Below are 21,272 nucleotides of genomic sequence, written 5' to 3' on the forward strand. Positions count from 1 at the left end.
GCTCTGTGATGTTCATCTCTAATTCACTTTGAATTAATTGAGGTCAACATTAAATAATTGTTAGACAAAAAAGATTTTGCAGGGTGCTTGACAGTGCCACACTGGCAAAATCTTTTGAGTCGCAGGCAAAGACAGTACTATGGGCTTTTCAAATACATTTTAAGCAGTAAAGAATTTGGGAGCAAGTGTATCTTTCACGACTCAGTCACTCATAACTGCATACCTGCGCGATGGCAGGCTCTGTTCTATTATAGGTTTCATATAGGCACAATCACCTAGTAGCATTTAGTTTTGGTTTTGTCTCTTTTTGAAGATATATTATGGACATGTATATTCCCCTTTTCTGTTCTTCTGGAGCCAGGTAAAATAATACATATTTTTTAGGATAATGTGTAGTGCACAGAGTCATGTCATGCCACAGCAGCTGGAGAAATTTTAGTCCCTGATGCTATCTTTCAATGTGGTTTTCTCATCAGTCTCAACTAAGAGTGTGCTGCACTGCCCTGTGCAAATACAGGAAGAGATTTCACCCCATATCTCTGGCAAATCCAAAAAACACCAAAAAGCCCCAGCAACTTTCCTCACGTGTCTTGCAAAGCAACACTTTCTGAAGAATGATCTCCTGTCCTTAGCATTTTGCATTTCTTCCTAATAAACGTATTTCTTTTTTTTTTTTAAAAGTGTCTCTTCTGGAGTTAAAGCAGAGATCTACTGTAGTTTTATCCTGTGCTTTGCATTTTGCTTAGAGCACCCTGAGTACATTCTCTGCATAGTAGTCTGCCTCACAGCTGGTTGAAATCAGGAGTGTTAGATTTGGTAACAAATAAGTGGGAATTTATTCAGAGCTGAACATGAATAAAGGATGTGTGCACATGTTCAACAAACAAAGCATGTATTTATTCAAAAGAGGAGCTGTGTCTAAGGAATATGTATCTTCCACAATCAGCCCACATATTTTTAGAAAAAAATATTGATGATGGCTAAGCTTTATGACTTCCATTGTGATAAATAGTGGTGAGAAAAATAGAGGATTGGAACTCTTGGGAGAATCTTTATATTTTTACTTATTTTTTAGGTATTTTCAAATGCATTAACAAAGTGTATGAATTTTCACATAGATGCTAATAATTTTTATCTTTCATCCACCTTGTTTTGGTCAACTACTTGTTCGATATGCACTACCTCTATCTGTACTTGAATAACAGTAATCCTAAATTTTAAAATCTGCTTAAACCCAATGTAAGGTTGTTTTGTCTTTTCTTTCACTTAAGTTTTATCCTATGTATCTTTGTCTTTCAGGATGCTAATAATGAGGAAATGTCTTTTCCTGAGGATTTAATATCAGGATGCCTGTACTTCCAGCAATGCTGTCAGTGAGATCTTCTACTCAGTGGCATCCCCCATGGTTTAGCTTAATAGAACCCCCATAGACTCAGCAGAAACGTGATTTCTTTTGCGCATTTCCCCAGAATACAATTACTTTTGTACAGTTCTCTCTATTCACATATGAAAAGTTCCCACTTTTTATAAAAGAGGGAAAAGCTAAATGGCAGCTCAGATTGCTACAGTTTACGTTATTAATGAGCATGGCATAATTCATCCCTGGAAATGAAATTCCGCCACAGAATTCTAAGGGACTCTGAACAATTTATTTAACTTTTATTTGCTTCAGTTTCTAAATTTCAAAGGTAGACATCTACAAACAATGTATTACTTATTTAAAACATGTTTTAAAAAATGGACTGGGGAAAATTTCAGGAAACAAAATTATTGTAATGTCTCTCCAAGCAGTCATTATTCGTACGAAGCAAGCACTGTAATACTAGACGTTTCATGCCTGAATTCTAAAGAGATTTAACTGGTCCCAGGTTTTAGCTTTCAGTATGACTTGCATGGAGGCTGGCTTTTAAAGTCCCTTGGTTTCAGTACCTTTTGAGAATTTCCTACAAGTAGCTGTTTCCATATTTTTGTACATTATTTTTTTTAATTTCCATTTTATATGCAGTGACAGGGAAAGCATGCTGATTTTTGAAAATGCTAAATCACAAAGTGCTACCTCTTCTAGCAGTAGGAAAACTTGAGGTCATTCATTCCGCATCTTGTTCATAAAGATTGGAAATAATCAAGGCAAATCGGACACAAGGGTAAAAAGGACAAAATGTATTGGGTGCATCTTTATTAGCATCAGTTTTTACATCAGGGATGTACTTCTGAAGCAAAATTTCCCAATTTTCTCTGCTTACATTGCAAGCAAGTCCCAGAGTGCTTGGGTCAGACTCTAGTTTAGATCAAAGTAAACCAGCAACTGAGTGCTCTACCTGCTTGTAGGGGTTCAGCCCATGGGACTGGGGTCTAGCCTGCAGTAAAACTGAAGCGAGTTGGAAGATCAAAATCATGTCCTCAGCATCAGCTGTTTGATTTCATGGACCCACTGTATTGGGGCCTCCATGGCCTCCATGGCTGCTCCTGCAGATGCAGCCACCAATTCCACACCATGCTGCACAATACACACTTGTAGGTCTCCATATACCCTCTAGGTCAGTGGACATTGGGAAGAAATTTCCCAGCCCAGACTTGACCTGTCCCCATACCCAGGGAGGTGCCCAATGCCAGGGCTGGGGCAGTAGGATGCAGCCTGGCTGCCAGGGCCTGCCTAGGAGGTTGCTTGGAAATTCTTTGGCCTGTGACTTTGGTCACAGTTTAAAGCTTCCATGTTTCAATGATGCTACATTGGGGCTTGTGTCACTAGTGCATGCTTACTTAGATGAGTAAGATGGATTCTGCAGGGCTGTGTGCAGTCACAGCTATCTCCAAACTGTTTTCAAAATGCTTAGTGTATCATTGGCATGATTTATGTTCACTGTTCAGTGTCTGAGAGGTGTATATACCAAAATCAAGAAGAGCATATCAGAATTTCCAAAGAGGTATACCATGGATGTGAGTGGATATATGGCCACGTAGGCACCCAAAGTAGGATAACACAAGATTCCAGTTACATTGTGTTTTAAATTCACTAAGGACACCTGCCTTCAGTTAAACTGCATACTGGGTTTATGTGTCAAGGTTTTGCTAGCAGGGGGCTGCAGGTGTGGCCTCTGTGAGCTGAGCCCAGCAGCTGCCCCATATTAGATAAGGGCCACTTTCAGTCAGCTCTAAAGGAACCCATCACGGGACAGAGACGAGCTGGTGAGTGAGGCAGGTTGGGCCTCTGGGAGAGCAGATTTAAGAAAGGGAAAAAAAAAAAAAACCTGCTGTGCAACAGCAGCTGGGAGAGTGAGGAGTGAGATCCAGCCCTGCAGACCCCAAGGTCAGTGAAGAAGGAGGGCAGGAGGTGCTCCAAGTGCCGGAGCTGCAATTTTCGTTTATTTTTCTTAGTTTCTTGCTGCTCTAGGTTGTTAATAATAGGAAATAAATTACATTAATCTCTCTATGCTATATGTTTTGCTGATGACAATAATTGTTGAGTAATCTCCCTGTCTTTATCTCAGCCCCTGAGCCCTTTTCATCTTATTTTCTCCTGCTTTCCCTTTGAAGAGGGGGAGTGGGAGAGCAGTTGTGGTGGAGCTCAGTTGCCCACCTGAGTAAAACCACCACAAACTGTACCTCAGTTGTTGCTGTTATGCTATTTTTAGTTCAGTCTTATGAGCTCAAGTACTGTGGGGCTCATTTGAGGTGGGATTCATCTGTTCTTCAAACTCTGCTGTCTGTATTGTACAGGTGGAAGCTACGATGACCATGATTGAGTACGTGATGTCTGGATCTAAAATTCAGGGTTGTGCTAGTCCTGCCTGACAGGTTGGTGGAGGAAAAACTTTACCATATAAAAGTAGTGCATTGATTTATGGGGTGAAAGCAAAGTTGGTTCACATAGGAACTGACCACGTGTAGACATGGCCACATACATTTTGGCAAGGAGCTGTTTTTGTAAGAGAGTTGCTTGTGTAGTGTTGGTTATGTTACTGCACCCTTTTACAAAGCATTAGTTCATTATTGTCAAGTACTGGAGGCACCGTGACACAGCTGGGCAGCCTGCCCTGCTGGCACAGATGTGTCATTACCTGGATAAGCCATGAAACAGGTGTAGGAGCAACATTCTGAGGAATGAGCACCTGAAAAGTCTGTCCTCTGGCTCTTTCCTTTCAGTTTTGTTTTCCATGTGTAGAAAATGAGGGAGTTGAGAAGGCAAAATCTTGTGGTCTGCATTCCTCTGAAGAGGAAAGCATGAACTCACCAGAGTTCAGCACTAGCAGCAGCTGCTGGAGCTGTTGCATCCCCAGATTTCTGGGGAGAGAGGATGGAGGAAAATGGGAGTGGTGAGACAGGGTGAGAGTAGTGTAGTGCTCCTTTAGTTGTGCAGCTGATTCCTGTGTTTGATTTGCTGTCCTCAGAGTGCCACACATCTTTCTCTGTCTCAGATGTGAGCTCAGACTGCTCCTCACCCCTACTAAAATAAAAATTAATTTTAAAATACCAGTTATAGGGTATATATACTTGGAAGCTGGCATTTGATGAGGATATGTATTCCTCTCTACATATGAGAGCTGCTTTTTAACCTTCCTCCCCAATTCTCTGAATGTTGTCACAGCAAAAATAAATATTTTAAAAATAAATATTTTGGATAAGTGACACAGACTCCTTTCTGCATATTATAATTGATTGCTTGTTTATAGAAAAAAACACCACAACACATACAATTGAAGATATGTAGTATAAGAAACTGACTGTGAGAGGTGGGTTAAAGCAGAAAATGGGCTGTAAGGTGTACATACTGCGGTGTCCTTGAAGCTGCATTACAATACAAGAAGGCTGTGTGTGTGACTGCCTGACTGAATCACAGTGAGAAGGGAAAACCCACATTTAACCTCTGTGTTCAGCAGCATGTTCTTTTTTAAACTGTGAATGCTTTTCCTCTTTGTTGTTTCCATTAAACGATTTATTTTTAACCTGTCTGAATTTAGGATACCTTTTGCATACTGCTAAATTAAAATCTAAGGTAGCATTTGTTCTAAAACTCGTAGACTGTAGACACCTACAAAGTACTTACTTATTTGTTTTGTATGAAATATATCAATCTGATATAATAAAGATTCAGCTAGGATATCAAGGATTCAGCTAGGGTATGTATGCTTCCATAGTCAATGTAAGTCAGACCAGGATTGCCCCAGTGCCCTAAACATGGGGGGGGAAAAAAAGAAAAGAAAAGATTACTTGAAAGGCTGTCTATTTCCACTTAATGTGGGGACAGCTATCTCTATTACCTACAACTTCTAAACACCCTGTTCTGTTACAAAATAATAATAAAAAAGTGTTCAGTGAAATATTTATGGGCAAAAGGATAAATGGGATTGATCATAGGTGTGTACACACATGGAAAGACAGAGACAGTAAAGTGCTAAATTTACTTACTGCTCTGTGACTGTTTTGCTGCAGCAGCTCAGCATCTCTACTCTACGTTTCAGCTGGGAGTCTGCTATGAGAAAACCCCTGTAATAAAGCCACTGTTAGGAGTTCTCTATTACATTTCTGCAGCAAAACGTGTCGGTGTCTCTTCAAAGTAATGAGATGGGAACTGTGCAGAGCCCTTCCACATGCAGCAAAGGATGAAGCAACACAATGATTTTTGATCCTTGCTCTCAGCTGCTAGCTATTGTATTTGAATTCTCATGGATTAACTTCTATGAAGAAGCTTTGGCTAATAATCTTTGGCAGCAATATAAAAAGATTGGTGCACATCTGGCTGTCTTGCATTTTGTTTGTACTACACACTCAAAAAGTCAGAACTATTTTCCACCTATGTATACAGAAAAAAATACTTCTTCCAAGATGAGTACTAAAAAAAGGACAGATTTAGACTAGATTCAAGGAAGAAATTATTTACTCTGATGCTGGTGAGTCACTGGAGAGGCACTGCCCAGAGAAGCTGTGGATGTTCCATCCCTGGAAGTGTTAAAGGCCAGGCTGGATGGAGAATGGAGCAACCTGTTCTGGTGGGAGGTATCCCTGCTCATGGCAGGGGGGCTGGAACTGGGTGATCTTTAAGGTCCCTTCCAACCCAAACCATTCTGTGATTCTATGATACCTTTTTTTTGGTCTATACTATAAGGATATGTTCTCCCTATTTCTGAATCTTCTGAGTCCTTCAGAAACAACATTTAATCTTTAGGGCACAGCAAGACTATGTCAGACATCAGGCATGACATCAGAGCTCTTCTGCCTGATAGGGCCAGGATAGTGTCTTCGATGCCAAATTTTTTTTCCTACCTGGTGACATGAATGGTAACAGTACGGTGGTGCTGGATGAATTGTTGACAGCCCAGAATAAATATAACTCCTGACAGTGAACACCAGGTGAATGGATAAATATGGATGATGTATTGGGTATATAGGGCAAGGTTTTTGTAGCAGGAAGCTGCAAGGGTGACCTCTGTGAGAAGATCCCAGAAGCTGCCCAATGTTAAATCAAACCCAGCCCCAGCTGGCTCCAGAATGGACCTGCAACTGGCTAAATAAGCCCCTTTTCCTTGTATTTTCTCCCCCTTTCCCTTTGAGTAGGGGAAGTAAGAGGGTGCTTTGAGGAGGAGGATTAAGAGGGTGGTGTGGCAGAGTTCATCTGTGCAGCAGGGTGTGACCATCACATATAGATACATCAAAGCACATTCCAGAAATTTTCAGCGAAACCTCAAGCAAAGTATGTAAAGAATATGATTTAAAAAAAAAAAAAAAAAAGAAAAATGAAGTAGAAGGAAGACAGTAAATTTTGTTGGAAGGTGCAAGATTATAGAAAATCAGAAAGTTCAGTTACAGGTGAGATACACTGTTTCTGTAATATGACAAGACTGTCCCTTTCCATTTTACCAGAAGCAGATACACCTAGTAAAGAAATGTATTCTTATGGTTAAGAGGCCTGGGTAACAGGCCCTCCCTACTTTGTGTTGAAGGTGCAAAAAAATTTTAAATAAGGCAGATGTATGGAAGTGTATATAGTAGTCATCTTGCGTTGCACTTTGGAATATTCTGCTAATGCTTTCTAATGATTAATGACAAAAACTTCATAATATTCTTAAGAAGGAAATGAGATACTTATCTATGCACCTGACTAGAATATTTTTAGCAGATGTTTTGGACATGTCAATATTTCCCTATGGAAGTACATCTTTTTGGAAAAGTTCATCAGGCAGGATTAACATGGGGTGTTTCAGGGACAGAGAGATGCCTTGGTCCAAAAGAAGTTTTTCTGGGGGCTGGAGAGACATATATTTGTCTGGGCACTGCCTTGATTTCCTGATCTGAACCAGGCACTTTAGGCTCTCGTATCACAGGAAAGGATGACACACAAAGCTTTTAAGAGGCGGATGTCTCTCAGCCTTTCCTTTCTTTCCTTTTTTTGAGCTATTCCTGTTCTTTAGAGCAGAGACTTGGCAGAACCACAGAATGGCTGAGGTTAAGAGGCACCTCTGGAGATCATCCAGACAAATCCCCTTATTCAGAGTAGGGTTGCTCTGGGATCTACCTGGTTGTGTTTTGAATATCTCCAAGACTGGAGGCTCCACAACTTCTCTCTAGGCATGCAGTTTCAGTGTTCAATCACCCTTATGGTTTAAAAAAAAAAAAAAAAAATCTTGTGGAAAAGAATTTCTTGTATTTTAAGCTGTCACTGTCCTGTCGCTGATTCCATCTTCTTTATTCTTTTCCATCAGGTAATTTGATCAGATTCCCTTGAACCTTCTCTTCTCTAGACGGAAGAGTCATATCTCTCAGCCTCTCCTCATATGACAGATGCACTAAGCCTTTAGTCCTTTTTGTGGCCCTTTGCTGAACTCCCTCCAGTATCTCCATGGCTCTTGAGCTTAGCAGCAAAAGCACATTGCTGGTGGCTTACGGTCACCTTGCTGTCATTAGGGCCTCCAAGTCTTTTCTGTAAGGATGCTTTTTCAGACATCAGTCCTGGCCTGTGCTGGTGCATGGGATTATTATTACTCCTGAGGTGCAGGAGTTGGCACTTGCCTTTGTTGAACATCAGGAGGTTCTTACTTGGTGTTTTTTTTTGTTGTTGTTTTGTTTTGTTTTGTTTTGTTTTTTCCTCCAGCCTGTTGAGGTCCCTGTCAGTAGCAGCACAATGCTCTAGTGTATTAGCCATTCCTCCTAGCTTCAGTCTGTTGTGCCATGCACCCAGTTCCCAGGGAGCAGCGGGACAGGCTCTCTTCCATGATACAAAGCTGAAGTGGCCCAGGCAGAGAAGCTGCCAGGCTTGCCCCAATGTGAGGCAGGTTCTAGGTGTCCTATAGTACCTGTAAAGAGAACCCAGAGTACTATGAAAGATGCTGTGGCTTTGCTGCTTGAAATAACATTTTTCTGTGTCTGAATGCACAAGGAAATATTTTTGTTCATTTTCATTAAAAAAAAACTGGTGATGGAAAAAAATAAAGTGATCGAAGTCTGGTCTTTAGCTAGACTGTTTTAACCTAGACCAGAACTATATATATATATATATATATATATATATATATATATATATTTTTTTTTTTTAAGAAATACTTTATGCTGTGTTTGTTTTGTTTAAAAAAACGTCTGGAGAGTATCTCAGTTACTCCAAACATCAGAAGATGATGTTAGAGAGAAAGCTTTTTCTTGCTGGAGAAGTAAATGAGGAAGCACATGATTCATCATGATAAAAGTCATAAAGCAAAAAGGTAATTTTGACAGCAGCATTTTGAATGGGTTTGGGGAAGCCAGCTTAATATTGGGAAACAAAGTTAACACCTGGAAGACAGAACAATTGGGATGGGAGATGACTAGCAACTGGGTAAATCTGGACAAGGAAAACAGACTATATTTGGACATATTTCAAAGGGAAACTAGCAAGACTTGAAAACAGCCCAGATGTGAGAGACTTTGGAGAAAGCAAAGTCCAAAAATCATGTTAGAGAAAAAACAGGTGCTTTCTGATTTTGCTGCCTGCATTCTATCAGAAAAGATTTACTTTCAAGCTCTTACAGTGATATTTTACACTGCAGGTTTTGAAGTAAATTATATTGGGTCATAACTTATATGAAATGACATGACTGTGGTTGCTACCTCCAAAGAATGACCTAGCCATAACATAGTTCAACCAGAGGTGCATGAGTGAAATATATTTGGAAATCAAAATACACTATTAAGTAACTAAGATCTTCAACTACGCTAAATTGTTGCCATTGTAAGGAATTCAGTGTATTTACATAGATTTACTCTTGCAGTGGATTTTTCCTGAGTTTAAGTTGCTAAAATTTAATGTAGGGACAAAATCTTATTCTAGCCTCAGTGGGACTTACAGACATTCATCCTGCTCCTACATTGGTAGCTGTCCAGTGATGACAAGTTATGCCAGAGCACTGAGAAAATGTCTCCTGGGAAGTAGCTTGTATACGAAGACACAAGTGTGGTTTATGTCCTTTCACAGGTTGCAGTTAATTAATTGGATGGCTGCTGCTTAGGGAGTCTTGGACAGTCTTCCTTCTTCCTCCTTCTCTTTCTCCTCACACCATCTCTCACACCATCTCTAAAGCCACAGTTAACAAACATTAGAAGGATGCTACAAAAGAGACAGGGATGTACATCTGAGCATCGTTAGAAATTAATACTCTGGTAAGTAACACATTGGGGAACATTTTTAAATTTTGTAAAACAAATCATGCTGCATGAAAAAAAGTCTTTTGGTGTGCAGCTTTTTCCAAATTGCGTGGATTATTGTTTGTAGCTTGCTCTGGCATAGGCTTTGCAACAGGGAGACATGAAGAAGGAGAGGAGGGAATTTCTTATCCTTTCCTCTGATGCACATTTATGTGATGACAAGAAAAATTTCACCTATACATTTCACAAAGTCCTCATTCATGTAAAATTCCTGTTGGATTTAACCTGCTGTCTCCATCAACATTTATGAGAAAATTTCCATGAGCCAAGAAGTTTTAGGATTAGAGACCAGAGAGATTTGTTTTTTTTTTTTTTTTTGAAGACAAGAGAGAATTTGTCAGAGTATGACCAGCTCTCTAGATTTTTTACTAACAGATAATTTAGTTTATAAAATATGTTTATGGAAGAACATCATTACTGATGCAATCCATTGTGAATTAGTCTTTTCCAAATTGGAGTAAGCAAATAAACAGTGTAAGTGCAAAAAAAACAGCTAATATATTTTGTGCATTGATTTTGACAATTACAGAACTGTTTTAATTATTTATGATACTTCATGTATTAATAAATGATCTGTGGTGTATTTTATAAATAAAATGAAATCTCAGTATTATGTCAGCTCACCACAGGCTCCTGCATTAAATCTTTGCTGAAAGGTGGGGAAAGACATCCAGTGTTTATTCAGATTATACAGTATAGCCACTGTATTCCAAAGTATTAACTTGCCCACTCTCTTTCTGAATTGATTTCTTATGCAGTCTGGAATATCTGGAGGTGCCACAGCAGTTCTTTTGCTTGAATATTAAATGTGCAGCTTCATTTCCTCTTGAATCGGCAATGCAACCATTTTTTTTCTTCTCTAGGGTTTGACCCTTCATAGAGGTATTTCATTTAAGAGTGCTTTTGGTATAATGGTAATTGCCAGGGAGCAGTAAGGGCAGACTGCTCCACAAAAAAAGAATGAGTGAAGGGCAGTCCCAATACAAGGGATGACACCGAGAGGGTGTAGTCCCACAGCATCTGAGCGGCGATGTACTGGTGGCAGTGAGAGGTTCTGTGCATAGTTAGCAATCAAGATAAGATGCAGTGATGAGTCCAAGATGGGGTTCATCCATGGAGTCCAATTAAGAACAACATGAGACAGAGCTGGAGACTGACAGTTGTATGGTGTAGCTCTGTCAGGGAGAGGCTGATGAGCTGAAATGGGGATTCTGGATGAACAGGCAGTGGGCATGTGGGTGGTGGGCCTTGTTGAGGCTGGTCTGGTCCATTAAGGCCTATTGGTGCATGCAAGGCCCTGACACAAATAGTGGGACTGAATTATTTCATAGAAGTGAGGCCCCAAGAAAATTTGACTTATTTTTAGATAGTTGTATGAATGAGTTTCATCAGGGCATGTATACACCATGTGATAACTGTGCTCTCTGGGCCTGATCCAAGACCACAGAGAAGCAACAGAGAGCCCTCTTTAGGGGTCTTTTGTGTCTGGGGTCCTTTGATAAGGCTTCTATTGACCATGGTAGCTGTTTCAGGACTTGCAGGTTGGTGACACAGGATGTCAGTTGGATGGCTGCCATTTGATAGTGTTGTGCGAGTCAGTTTTTTTATATACACTGGTAAGAAGGCCTTTTCCAGTGTCAGACTGTACCTCCATCCCATTGTCTGAACATCACAGAAACCTACATTGCTCCTTCCTTCTGGCACTGCCTTGCATGCTAGTGTCTTCATCCTTCTCCTGTGCTATTGCTGTTGTGTTATAAAGCTTCTTCCTGCCTAGTTTTCTTTCTGGCCTGCTGCTAGGCTTCTGGACGAAGCTTTTTGCAGGAGAAATATTAAAGTTGTGCTTCATCCTTTTGGTTGTGTCAACAACATTATTTCTGCATACACTTTCCAGTTCTTTCTGATCTGAGACACTCAGAGATGTGTCAGCTGAGCACAGGCAACTGCCTGTAACATGAAGGTCTTCACATTTCAGCCTTTTTCAGGCCTTTGTTTTCACTGTTTAGATGTAGGACTGTGAATTTTTAACAGGACCGCTGTCCAGAAGATGAAGAATAAGTCGATCTGGATGTCTATTCATCTTGAAAGTTTTGGCACTCAGATAATATCTGCTTATTTTGTTCAGGTAAAACAGAAAAATGCCAGGAGGTAGATGATTGACATTTGTGCTGCTGAAACTGGATAACACAGCTTGTCTGTGTCCAGTGTTGAAGATTTTACCTCTTCATCAGTGTATTTTAGCAGTGCTAGCAACAAAATTAATCTTTTCCATAATGGCCCACAGCCACGTTCAACTGAGTGGTTTTTGGAAGTCAGTGCAAGGCCCAGGCTTTGCTGCTCTGCTCCTCAAGTACCTGCTGTTTGAATGCTGAGATGCTCACCGTCACCTCCCTCCAGCATTATCACCAGCCTTGACTCCAAGCAGGCAAACATCCAGCTAACCTAACAGCCACTGGTATCTTTTTTTTTTTTTTTTTTTTATTAGCTTCCCTACCTGTGCTGCATATAACTCCAACAACTGTCATTCAGCATAGTCCTTTCTTCCCTTTTCCTCTTTAAATACATTTTCTTCCGTTTTGGGCCAACATTGTCTCTGTTATTATAAGATGATGATTCTTAGAAATATATTCCACGCTGTCCATTGATTACTGAGTAGTATATGTTAATTTTAGAAACATAATGTATTCTCAAAGTTAATGGAGTGTGACAATATTGTATACTTAGTTCTGGATTTGCCCTTCAGATGAACAACTCGATATCTTAATAGTGCACACTGATTTTGCAGGTTGCATTTGTAGGTAGTCTAGGTTTTTGGTATCCATTGATGGCTAATCTGAGAAGTCAATTTTATACTGCACCACCTGCAATTCCAATATGAGTGGCTAAGGAATCTTGGGCAGCTCTATATATTCTTCTTACTTGTCAGGGTGATTTAGTTTTCTTATTTTTGGTTATTGTGGTCCATTTCTCAAACCCTCTATGAAGTCTCAGTGCTTCTCTATTTTTAAAGCTTATTTATTTATTTATTTTTAACCATTTTTTCCAATGGTGTAGATTACTCATATTTACCCAACTTAGTAAGGATTTTTAGTCTCCTTTTACGTTCAAATGCTAATACTTCTTTATGTTTTTTTTTTAGCTAGCTCCCATTCTGAAGTGTGTCAAGCTGTAAGGTATTATCTTGTCTCTTTTGTATCATGAGCAGCAGAGCACTTTGGTCATTGGAAATTGTGTACACTGAACATAGTGACAAATTTTCAAGGTTTTAAATCAGGATGTGAGTGCAGGCGTCTCTTTATGTTATCTCATGTACAGACGAGTGTTCAAAAGCTGAGCTCAGTAGGCTTTCCTTAATTAAAATGGGTTTAAGAGCTTAGTAAACTACCTAATTTTGTCTGTGTTTCCATTCTTATGGTCACTGGTATGCCACAGAGGAAAACCTATACTTTCCAGATGGATAAAATGCTGCAATGAGAACATGTTTTCATTTCTTTTCCTATATTAAAGAAAACTAGAGAGAATTAAAAGCGAAGACAATCTATTTTACAGACAAAAATTCACATGTCTCAAGGGAAGACTATATGAAAGTAGCACATGGAGAAAAAGAGCTTTAAGAATTATGAAGTTCTCTTTCTCCTTTGTGGCTGTAAGCACTCTCTCTCTCTCTCCCTCTCTTTTTTTCTTTTTCTTTTTCTTTTTTTTCTTTTTCTTTCTTCTTAATGTATTCAGAGATGTAGGAGAGGCTGTTTATGACTTCTGTGACAATATATTCAGTATAGTAGGAGTAGGATGAAGATACTCATACTTTTTTGTTTGTTTTTTTTTTTGATATCTAATTGATCTGAATGTCTTTAAAAAACATCACCTTAAACCTTTCTTAGAGGGGAGCACTTTGTACTCATCCCTCTCCTCTCCTTCTTTTCTTATGATTGCCTTTCCCAAAGCTGAACTAAGAAACAGGGAAAAAAAAAAAGGCGAGTTTATTGTGATCTCAGGCATAGCACATTGTTCTTGTACAAGACCTCTTTCATAAGCTGCAACCTGTAGTAGATGATACATTGCCAGATGAGAACAAGTTGATGGAAAGGTTATTTCACTATGATTGCAAATAATTCTTATATCCAATACTGTTTTTTATATCTGTACTTGATCCTTTCCCAGTACATAGAAGTAGAAAAGATGATTTCTCGATTATTTTTTTTCCCCAGCCCTACTGTTTTATGATCTCATACATTTGCAATAGGGCGTGTTGGAAATGTTTAGTTGAAAAACACCACCACCAAATATTTCACTTGAAATTTCATTTTCACATTTCATTTGAAAATGCAGATTTCAAAAAAATAGAAATGTTTTATATGGTATTTGGGTTATTTCTTGGCCTAAGATAGTTAGTTTTTGTTCTGGTTCCTTGATCTGACTTTTTTTTTTTTTTTTTTTTTTTTTTTTTGAGTAATTTCATCATCATCCTCTGTCCAGAAACAAAAGAAAATAAAAATCTATTTGCTGGAAAAATTATCTCTAATCTTGGTACTGAACTAGAGGGGATTTTCCCTTTCTTTCATCGTGTTCCAAAATGAATTTCAGACAAACTTCTACAGCCTTGTTTTGTCTGTCAAAAACTCACAGAAATGCATGTGTAACAGTAAGAAAATGTTAAGTGCATACATAGTTTCCTTGAGGAGGGAGATAGGTAATATGAAGCAAATGTGACCCTTGCTAAGACCAGCTATGGGTGAATATCTAGATCACACAAGGTAACTCAGGCAGGGAAGCACCTTAAGGAGTGAAGAGAGAATATTGTGTTCCTCTGAAGGATGATGCAGAGCAGCCTAGTGTTCAGCATGAAGGATACTAGATACTTAAGTGTGTCTCTGGAGGTCAGACATCAGGCTCAGAGCTGCTCATTAGCTTCTGACACTTCCTTGGGATGCCAGAACCTGAAGAGTTGTGTCAACTCCTTACAAAGAGATCTCTTGACTGAGGAATTCAGCTGCTCTCTTCAGATAGACAGCATTCAAAGCCACAGCTAAAAATTGCCTTCCTGAGGTCTGATTAAAAGCCTGAGAGATCTATCAGCACTATTGTGAAGTCAACAGTGTTTTATTATTATTATTATTTTTATTATTGATTTTAGTATGTCTAGCTGGTGTCCACAGTTGTCTCTTTACAAAATCAGAGGCCATAATAAATTGTGTTGGGCAGGATGCAGTTTGGGATTAAGGCCTTCAAATTTAAATGCCTGGAGGTGCCCGTGTATGTGCCATGGTGTCTAGGCTGCACTAGAAAGTGTAGTAATACACTACACTAGTGAAAGTGTAGTAATACAGTACAGAAGCCTGGAAAAAGAGACTGTATGCCCTGCACCTACGGCTGGTCAGGTCAGCTACCCTTGGACTCGAGGAATATTTCAAATTTCTACCTTACTTCCAAGGCTGACGGTTTCTAACTGAGGAAAAAAAAAAAAACAACAAACTGTAGTATTCTGCTATCAAATTCCTTAGATTAACAACATCTGTATTTCTTGCCTACCTAAAAGATAAGTATGATATGCAATTAGCAATACTGTTGACTAGTGCTAGAATCTAGCAAGATTGATTTGAAAGTGAAAAGAACACCAGATGTGTGATTACTCCACTAGAAGAGATTTTTCTAAATGGGAAATTACTGTAGTTTCATGCAGAAAATGCCATTCCCCACAGAATGATATTGTACTGACAGAAAGTGGCATGTAACTGTTCTGTTTTTCTTGCAGATTAAGTCCTTTGTGTCTACTAGACAATACCCTTGAACAGCATATTCTTGATTTTAATCTTTGTATGTGAAAATAATTAAAAATGTAAACAAGTAAAACAAACTACTTGAAAATCAAATGCTATCACATATCACACTTAAATATCATCAGGATAGAACACTGTGTTATAAAATTATGAATAATGTGTTCACCTTTCCTTACAATCATCCATTTATGTTGTTACTAAAATAGGTTCATATTAATAAAATACAGCACTTACAACTAACTGAGGTATGTAGAGTTCCATGTATGTGTGCAGATGTAGTTTAAGTGGTAAAAAATTGTCATCTTGATTGGATCACCTACATTTAATTGTATGAGACTAGGAAACATGAGTTTATCAGCTACAATGAAAATGGAAACATTTTCTGCAAAAGCCTTCATTTAATTAAATTAGGTTTGTGTGAAATTCAAATCTGTTGTGGTATATTAGTTCTCTGTCACAATGTGAGCTTTATTTCATAGCTGTTAGGGAGAAGCAATGCTGTCTTACAAGATTTAAGCTAGCTACTTAAAGAGAGAATGACTTTTCCCCTCCTCTCATTTTAACTGTAGGCTGTGCATTTACACTGACATGGCCTTTGAAGTGATAAAATGAATCAGAATATTTTTTCCTTAACAGAAAATCCTCTTCAAAATGTTTTTGTTGTTTCTGCTAAAATACCTACAATGTAGAAGGGAAAAAAAAAGGTATTTTTTGATGATTGTAAATTAAAGGCACATTTTTTTTATTAACACCTTTAAGGTTTCCTGCTGAAGAATGATTTTTGAAGAAAGAATATGCTATCTGGAAAACAAAACCGAACAAAAAACAATGGAACCTCTTGCAACAGAATATTTTGTCCAGACAGGTTGTGGAATTCAGCACTGCTGTAGAAGTATTTCGGTTCAACTTCATATCTGTCTCCAGACTTCAGCAGGAGCCTTAAATTATGTTAGCTTAGGGCAAAGTTAAAAGAAACCAGCAAGACTCCTAAAACTCCCATCATTTGATTTGAGACAAATTAGAGGTATTGTTTATTCTCAGCTAGCAATTGCTGTGCAGAAAATGGCAAAGTAAAATAGAAATATTCCATGTGAATTCTAAAGTGCTACTTTCATCTGCAAAACTTTCTAAGCTCTTGCAGTACACTTCAAAGGACATTCTGAAGTGATTTGAGAAAGTCCAAAAACATCACAATGACATCACTTCGCTCAGTATAGGGAATTTTGTTATGTGTTTAGAATAAAACTTCAAAAGAAGTCTCCATAATAAAAACATGTCTTGGGTTCTTTTTAGTTTCTTCTTACTCTTGGAGAGACAGATAAACAACAAGAAGAAACTTGTCATGCAAAAGTTTTCTCATATCAGCATAGTTATTTAACATACTGTGTTGAGCTGATCAGTTTCACTGGCATGCACCCATTGGAGGGCTCTTTATTTCTCATCAAAAATGCACATGCATACATGTGGGATGCACACAAGAAGGCTCAGTTTTTGTCTCCCTTGACAGGTCTGGAATCTACTTCGGCTATAATGTGTTGTGTTTGCTAGCAGTCACTGAGGTACTGTAATTCAATTTCATTTCTAGTCACATTTTGGAGCTGACCAGTACTTTTGAGTTAAGGTCTAGTTTTAATTAAATTCACTTTGCAGAAGCATTTCCAATATTGCCTAGCTTGACTGCATTTTAATTCCATTATGTCACATTTCCAATTTTTATATTAGCATCTCTGTAATAAATAAAGTACCAAAAGAACTATGCTCCAGAGTACAGTTTCATGTAATATCTTTTTATCTGCAGTAAAATACACAATAATTAGGAAATTCAAATAATCAATTAAACGGTACTGAGTTTTCACCTTTTCAAAGACTATCTGGGAGATAACTATGTATTTTCCTTGGAATAAAAGGTTGAGCAAGAAGCCCTTATATTTTTGTATGAGTGTGAAAAAGTATAAGGAGGTTATTTTGAAAAGAATTGGAAAAAAGATAATGTGTTCTTCTGATAAGCCTGCAGGTGTACTTTGGAAGCTGGAAGATACTAAAATATACAGTAAAGAATATTAGATATACTCAGGGGAACAGATATTAAATATGAGAAAGTGCCACGTGGATAATTAAATACAACAGCATTTCATTTCTCAAAGCCAGGATGACAACTGTGTTTGGACCCAAAGACAACTCTTCATTATACCTTCATGGTCATAGTGGCAGACCATTTATCTGTGAGAGTGAGAAAGATTTAGCATATGAAATGTCAGTACTTAAGTAAAGGACAAGGTATAAATCACACGCAACTTCATGTGAATGAACCTGGATAATCTCTGGATGCTTTTTTGTTTATTTGTTTGATGTTATACTGGAGGTCTTCTTGGATTTTCACTGGAGCTACTCTGACATCATAACTGCATCTTTGTACAGACTAGGCTCGGACTGAGTTACAGGGTCACAGTGTTACCATATTGCAGTGGTATATTCTCACAGTGAGGTCATTGCTCTAGCATAAAAATGAATTTAAACTAAATAAAATATCACATTACTATTTAGGGAAGTTATGCGCTATAAATACTAAGTAAATATATTTTAAACACTATCAACTTGTGTATCTTAAAACCTAGTCAGAAGCACTTATTGAAATATGACCAGTTACCAGAAATACTTTAATTTTAAAAATAATATGCATACCTGTGATTTTTGCCAAAACATTTTTGTGCTACATGAGATATTAGAAACAGGTTATAAATAAAGTATTTGCTCAGCATTGCTGCCACTGAAAACAGTCACCCAGTCACAGATACTCCACTAGCTCCAGTCCCCTTTTAAAATGTTCACATCAGAAAGTGGGTCATGCTGAGGGCACACACTGAAATAACGAGTATAGTGTAGAGGGGATAATTGATAATATTTCCAATTATGCTTTAAAATACTTTTGTTTTGGAATTCCAGAATCCCCTTTTACTCAATATCTCATGGCTTTGCTTTGACATGTTGCAAAAGTGGGCCAGGACCCAAATCTAAGATCCAAACACATGGAAACTTTGGATCCAGAACTACTGCAGAGTTAGAAATAAGCCCTCCTGTCCCTTGTACACTGAAATGAAGCAGCTGTGAAGAAACCCTGAGCTTTGATGGAAAAGATAGAGATGTCTGTGATTTAACTGAATTGGAATCTTTATCTAGTCTGCATTTAAATTCTAGTATTAATCTAACATCAATAGACATTATCCGTATATAACCATTTTTTGAACTCATCTTGAATCAATGCCACTGTAAGATGTACAGTACATTTTCAACTTGCCATTGAAACTTATGATTTTAGAATGGAACGTTATGTAATGTTATCATTGATACTTGATAGCAATGTCTAACTGAAGTTGTGAAACAAAATTAATTTTTGTTTTGAAAATTGAGGTCTTTCTTGTCCTTTCTGTGTTGATGTTATTTTGACGTTACCATAAGAATTTATGATTACTACCATATAGAGACAGTGTTAGTCAAAGTCCTCCTAGTATCTCACGTAGTTGCATTAAAATTTAATTGGCATAGGATTAACTGTTTAATTGTAACCTTATCGGGAGTATTTGTGATGTGATTGCAGACAACTCTACTAGTTTTAGTAACAATTTTATGCACTGTACACATAACATAAGGCTCTCTTGCCTGAATAATTTAAGCTTATTTAGCTCTCTAGTTTTCTTATTTAAAGTGTTGATATTCAAGTCATCTAACATAACACTCCAGGCTTTGTAGTTTTTTTAACGGTTTTAGGTAGGCAGATGATATCATATTTACAAAATAATATTCAGTGTAAAATTGTGCAAACAGACTGTAAACACTGTATTGGTGCTAGACCAGAGTAATGTGAAGAATTAACTCTTCAGAAGTCTAGAGCTATGAATATTTGTTCTTTTGAGGGGAAATAGAAAAAAAAATCCCTTTGTAATTGAAAAATAATGCAAAAAGTAGGAAAGTTGTCTCTGTATTTTTTTTTTTCTCTGTGTTTAAATATTTTTTTCAGATATAACTAATGGTTTCAAATGGGTGAAGTTTACCTTTCTGCCTTGCCGGTCTGCTTCAGATACTCATGCCAGATGTCATATTTAGATGTCATGCCAACAAGGCATGACATTTATTTTCTTTCTGAGTCAGAGACCTGTGAAATTTGAATCAAATGCTTAAGTGTCATCCTGAGTATATATTCAGAAAATACTCTATAAGAAAATATGATCCCTCTGTCAGGAGTTAAGCCACAAAGAGAAAATAGATATTTGAAATGTCTGTTCAAAATCTTTCATCTCTTCATATTCCTAGGAATTCAATTCTACTCTTCTCACATTTTAATATATTGATTTTTTTTTTTTTTTTTCAAAACAAAGCAATTCAATGAGAAAGGTGTGTGTTTTTCTTTTTGCAGGAAATACTTCTTTTCATTGGAGTACCCACCAACCAACGACAAGAAAGAGATAACGTCAGCTAATTATTTTTGATGAAGTATGAAGAAACATACACCTCAGGTAAATGTATACAACAACAGGGCTGACTATTTGTTAATGAATAGTAGTGAATTGATATGGTACTTTAATTTTTGCTCTCCTAAGAAATTTATAATGAATTATATTTGCAGTTTATGAAGTGAATACAACATTCTCTAAATGTAATTTCCAGGCTGACATTGACAAAAAGCTTGAAGGAGCTGTTTGGTTTTTTTTTTTGTTGTTGTTGTTGTTTTTTTTTTTTTTCTTTTTCCTTTCTCCTTCTTTCTTTTTTTTTTTTTACTTTTTTTTTTTTTTTTTTTTTTTTTTTTTTTTTTTTTTTTTTTTCCTTGATTAAATTGTAAAAGTAATAGAGTAGTGTCGGGTCAGAGATACAAGAAAAGGTCTGTGTTCACAGCATCCATAAAATAAAAAGTACATAGGAACTGTGGCTGACATTCTAACCACAAGCTCACAGCTTGTACAGAAGCAACAGTAAAGAGACTGAAAATCTGTCTATCTGGACCGTAGCAAGCAACACATCTGAAAAAAAAATTAGAAACATTAACTGAACAATCAGTATGAATTCAGTACATGAATTTAAGACAAATCTGTTTGCAAAAGAGAGAAGAAAACAGATCTTCAACATTTTTCTGTACTTTGGTGAAAGCATGGCTTTTTTTTTTTGGAGTCTGGGATTACTAATGCAGACAATGTGTGCTTCTAGCTGGACAGAAATGGACCCAGCATAGATGGTTTCAGTCTTTCATTAATGTAAAAATATTTCTAAACACACCCAAAAAGCAAATAAACAAAATTTAATGTAGTCCTCAGGGCAATATTTGATTCTTAGCAACAGGATTATAAAAAATACCTTTGTTTTCGCATGCTATCCCTTGGTTAACTGCACCATTTGGCTCCAATAGCTAGTCTCAAAATGTCTAATATACAGGAATTGCTTTCTGTTTAGTCACTGCTATACCATAACTGGCAAAAGAGAACTGAACTGCAACAGAGTTGCAATCACCTCAACACTGATCCATTGTTCTAACTTTAATACTTTATTATTACCAGACCATGTTAGAAAAATATGTTTATGTTTTATTAGCACAATTGTATATGTTGTGATATCTATGGAAATATGATTCATAGAATTAGGTGTGGTGTGTTAATAGGCCATTCCACAACCACTGAAGAACTTTTTTTCACAAAATTTTAAGTAAATCTATGGTCTTTAATTTGTTGTCAAATGTTACAGAATAGTCATACCTGGCAGGAATGGCTAAGCATTAGAAGGAACAAAATGCATTTATGTTCCTCCTTGCAACACTGGCTCTAGCTTCCTCTTTGCTGTTTC

The 21,272-nt window shown here is 37.5% G+C and overlaps 1 protein-coding gene across 6 annotated transcripts in view; it reads left to right on the forward strand.

Moving 5' to 3' along the window:
- Positions 1 to 21,272, forward strand: part of PIEZO2 (piezo type mechanosensitive ion channel component 2) — a 432,356-nt gene that overhangs the window by 76,483 nt on the left and 334,601 nt on the right. For 2 of the 6 annotated variants that reach the window (XM_084508371.1, XM_084508373.1), the window contains exon 2: positions 19,858 to 19,957. In XM_084508371.1, coding sequence (XP_084364497.1) covers positions 19,930 to 19,957 — 28 coding nt within the window. In that variant the 5' untranslated portion in view covers positions 19,858 to 19,929. Of the gene's footprint in view, positions 1 to 3,154; positions 3,308 to 3,717; positions 3,796 to 8,566; positions 8,691 to 9,439; positions 9,625 to 16,953; positions 17,006 to 19,857; positions 19,958 to 21,272 lie in introns of those variants that run through there. The other 4 variants (XM_084508370.1, XM_084508369.1, XM_084508372.1 and 1 more) reach the window with 4 other exon arrangements.

The sequence above is a fragment of the Aythya ferina genome (assembly GCF_964211825.1).
Source record: "Aythya ferina genome assembly, chromosome: 2".
NCBI lineage: Eukaryota > Metazoa > Chordata > Aves > Anseriformes > Anatidae > Aythya > Aythya ferina.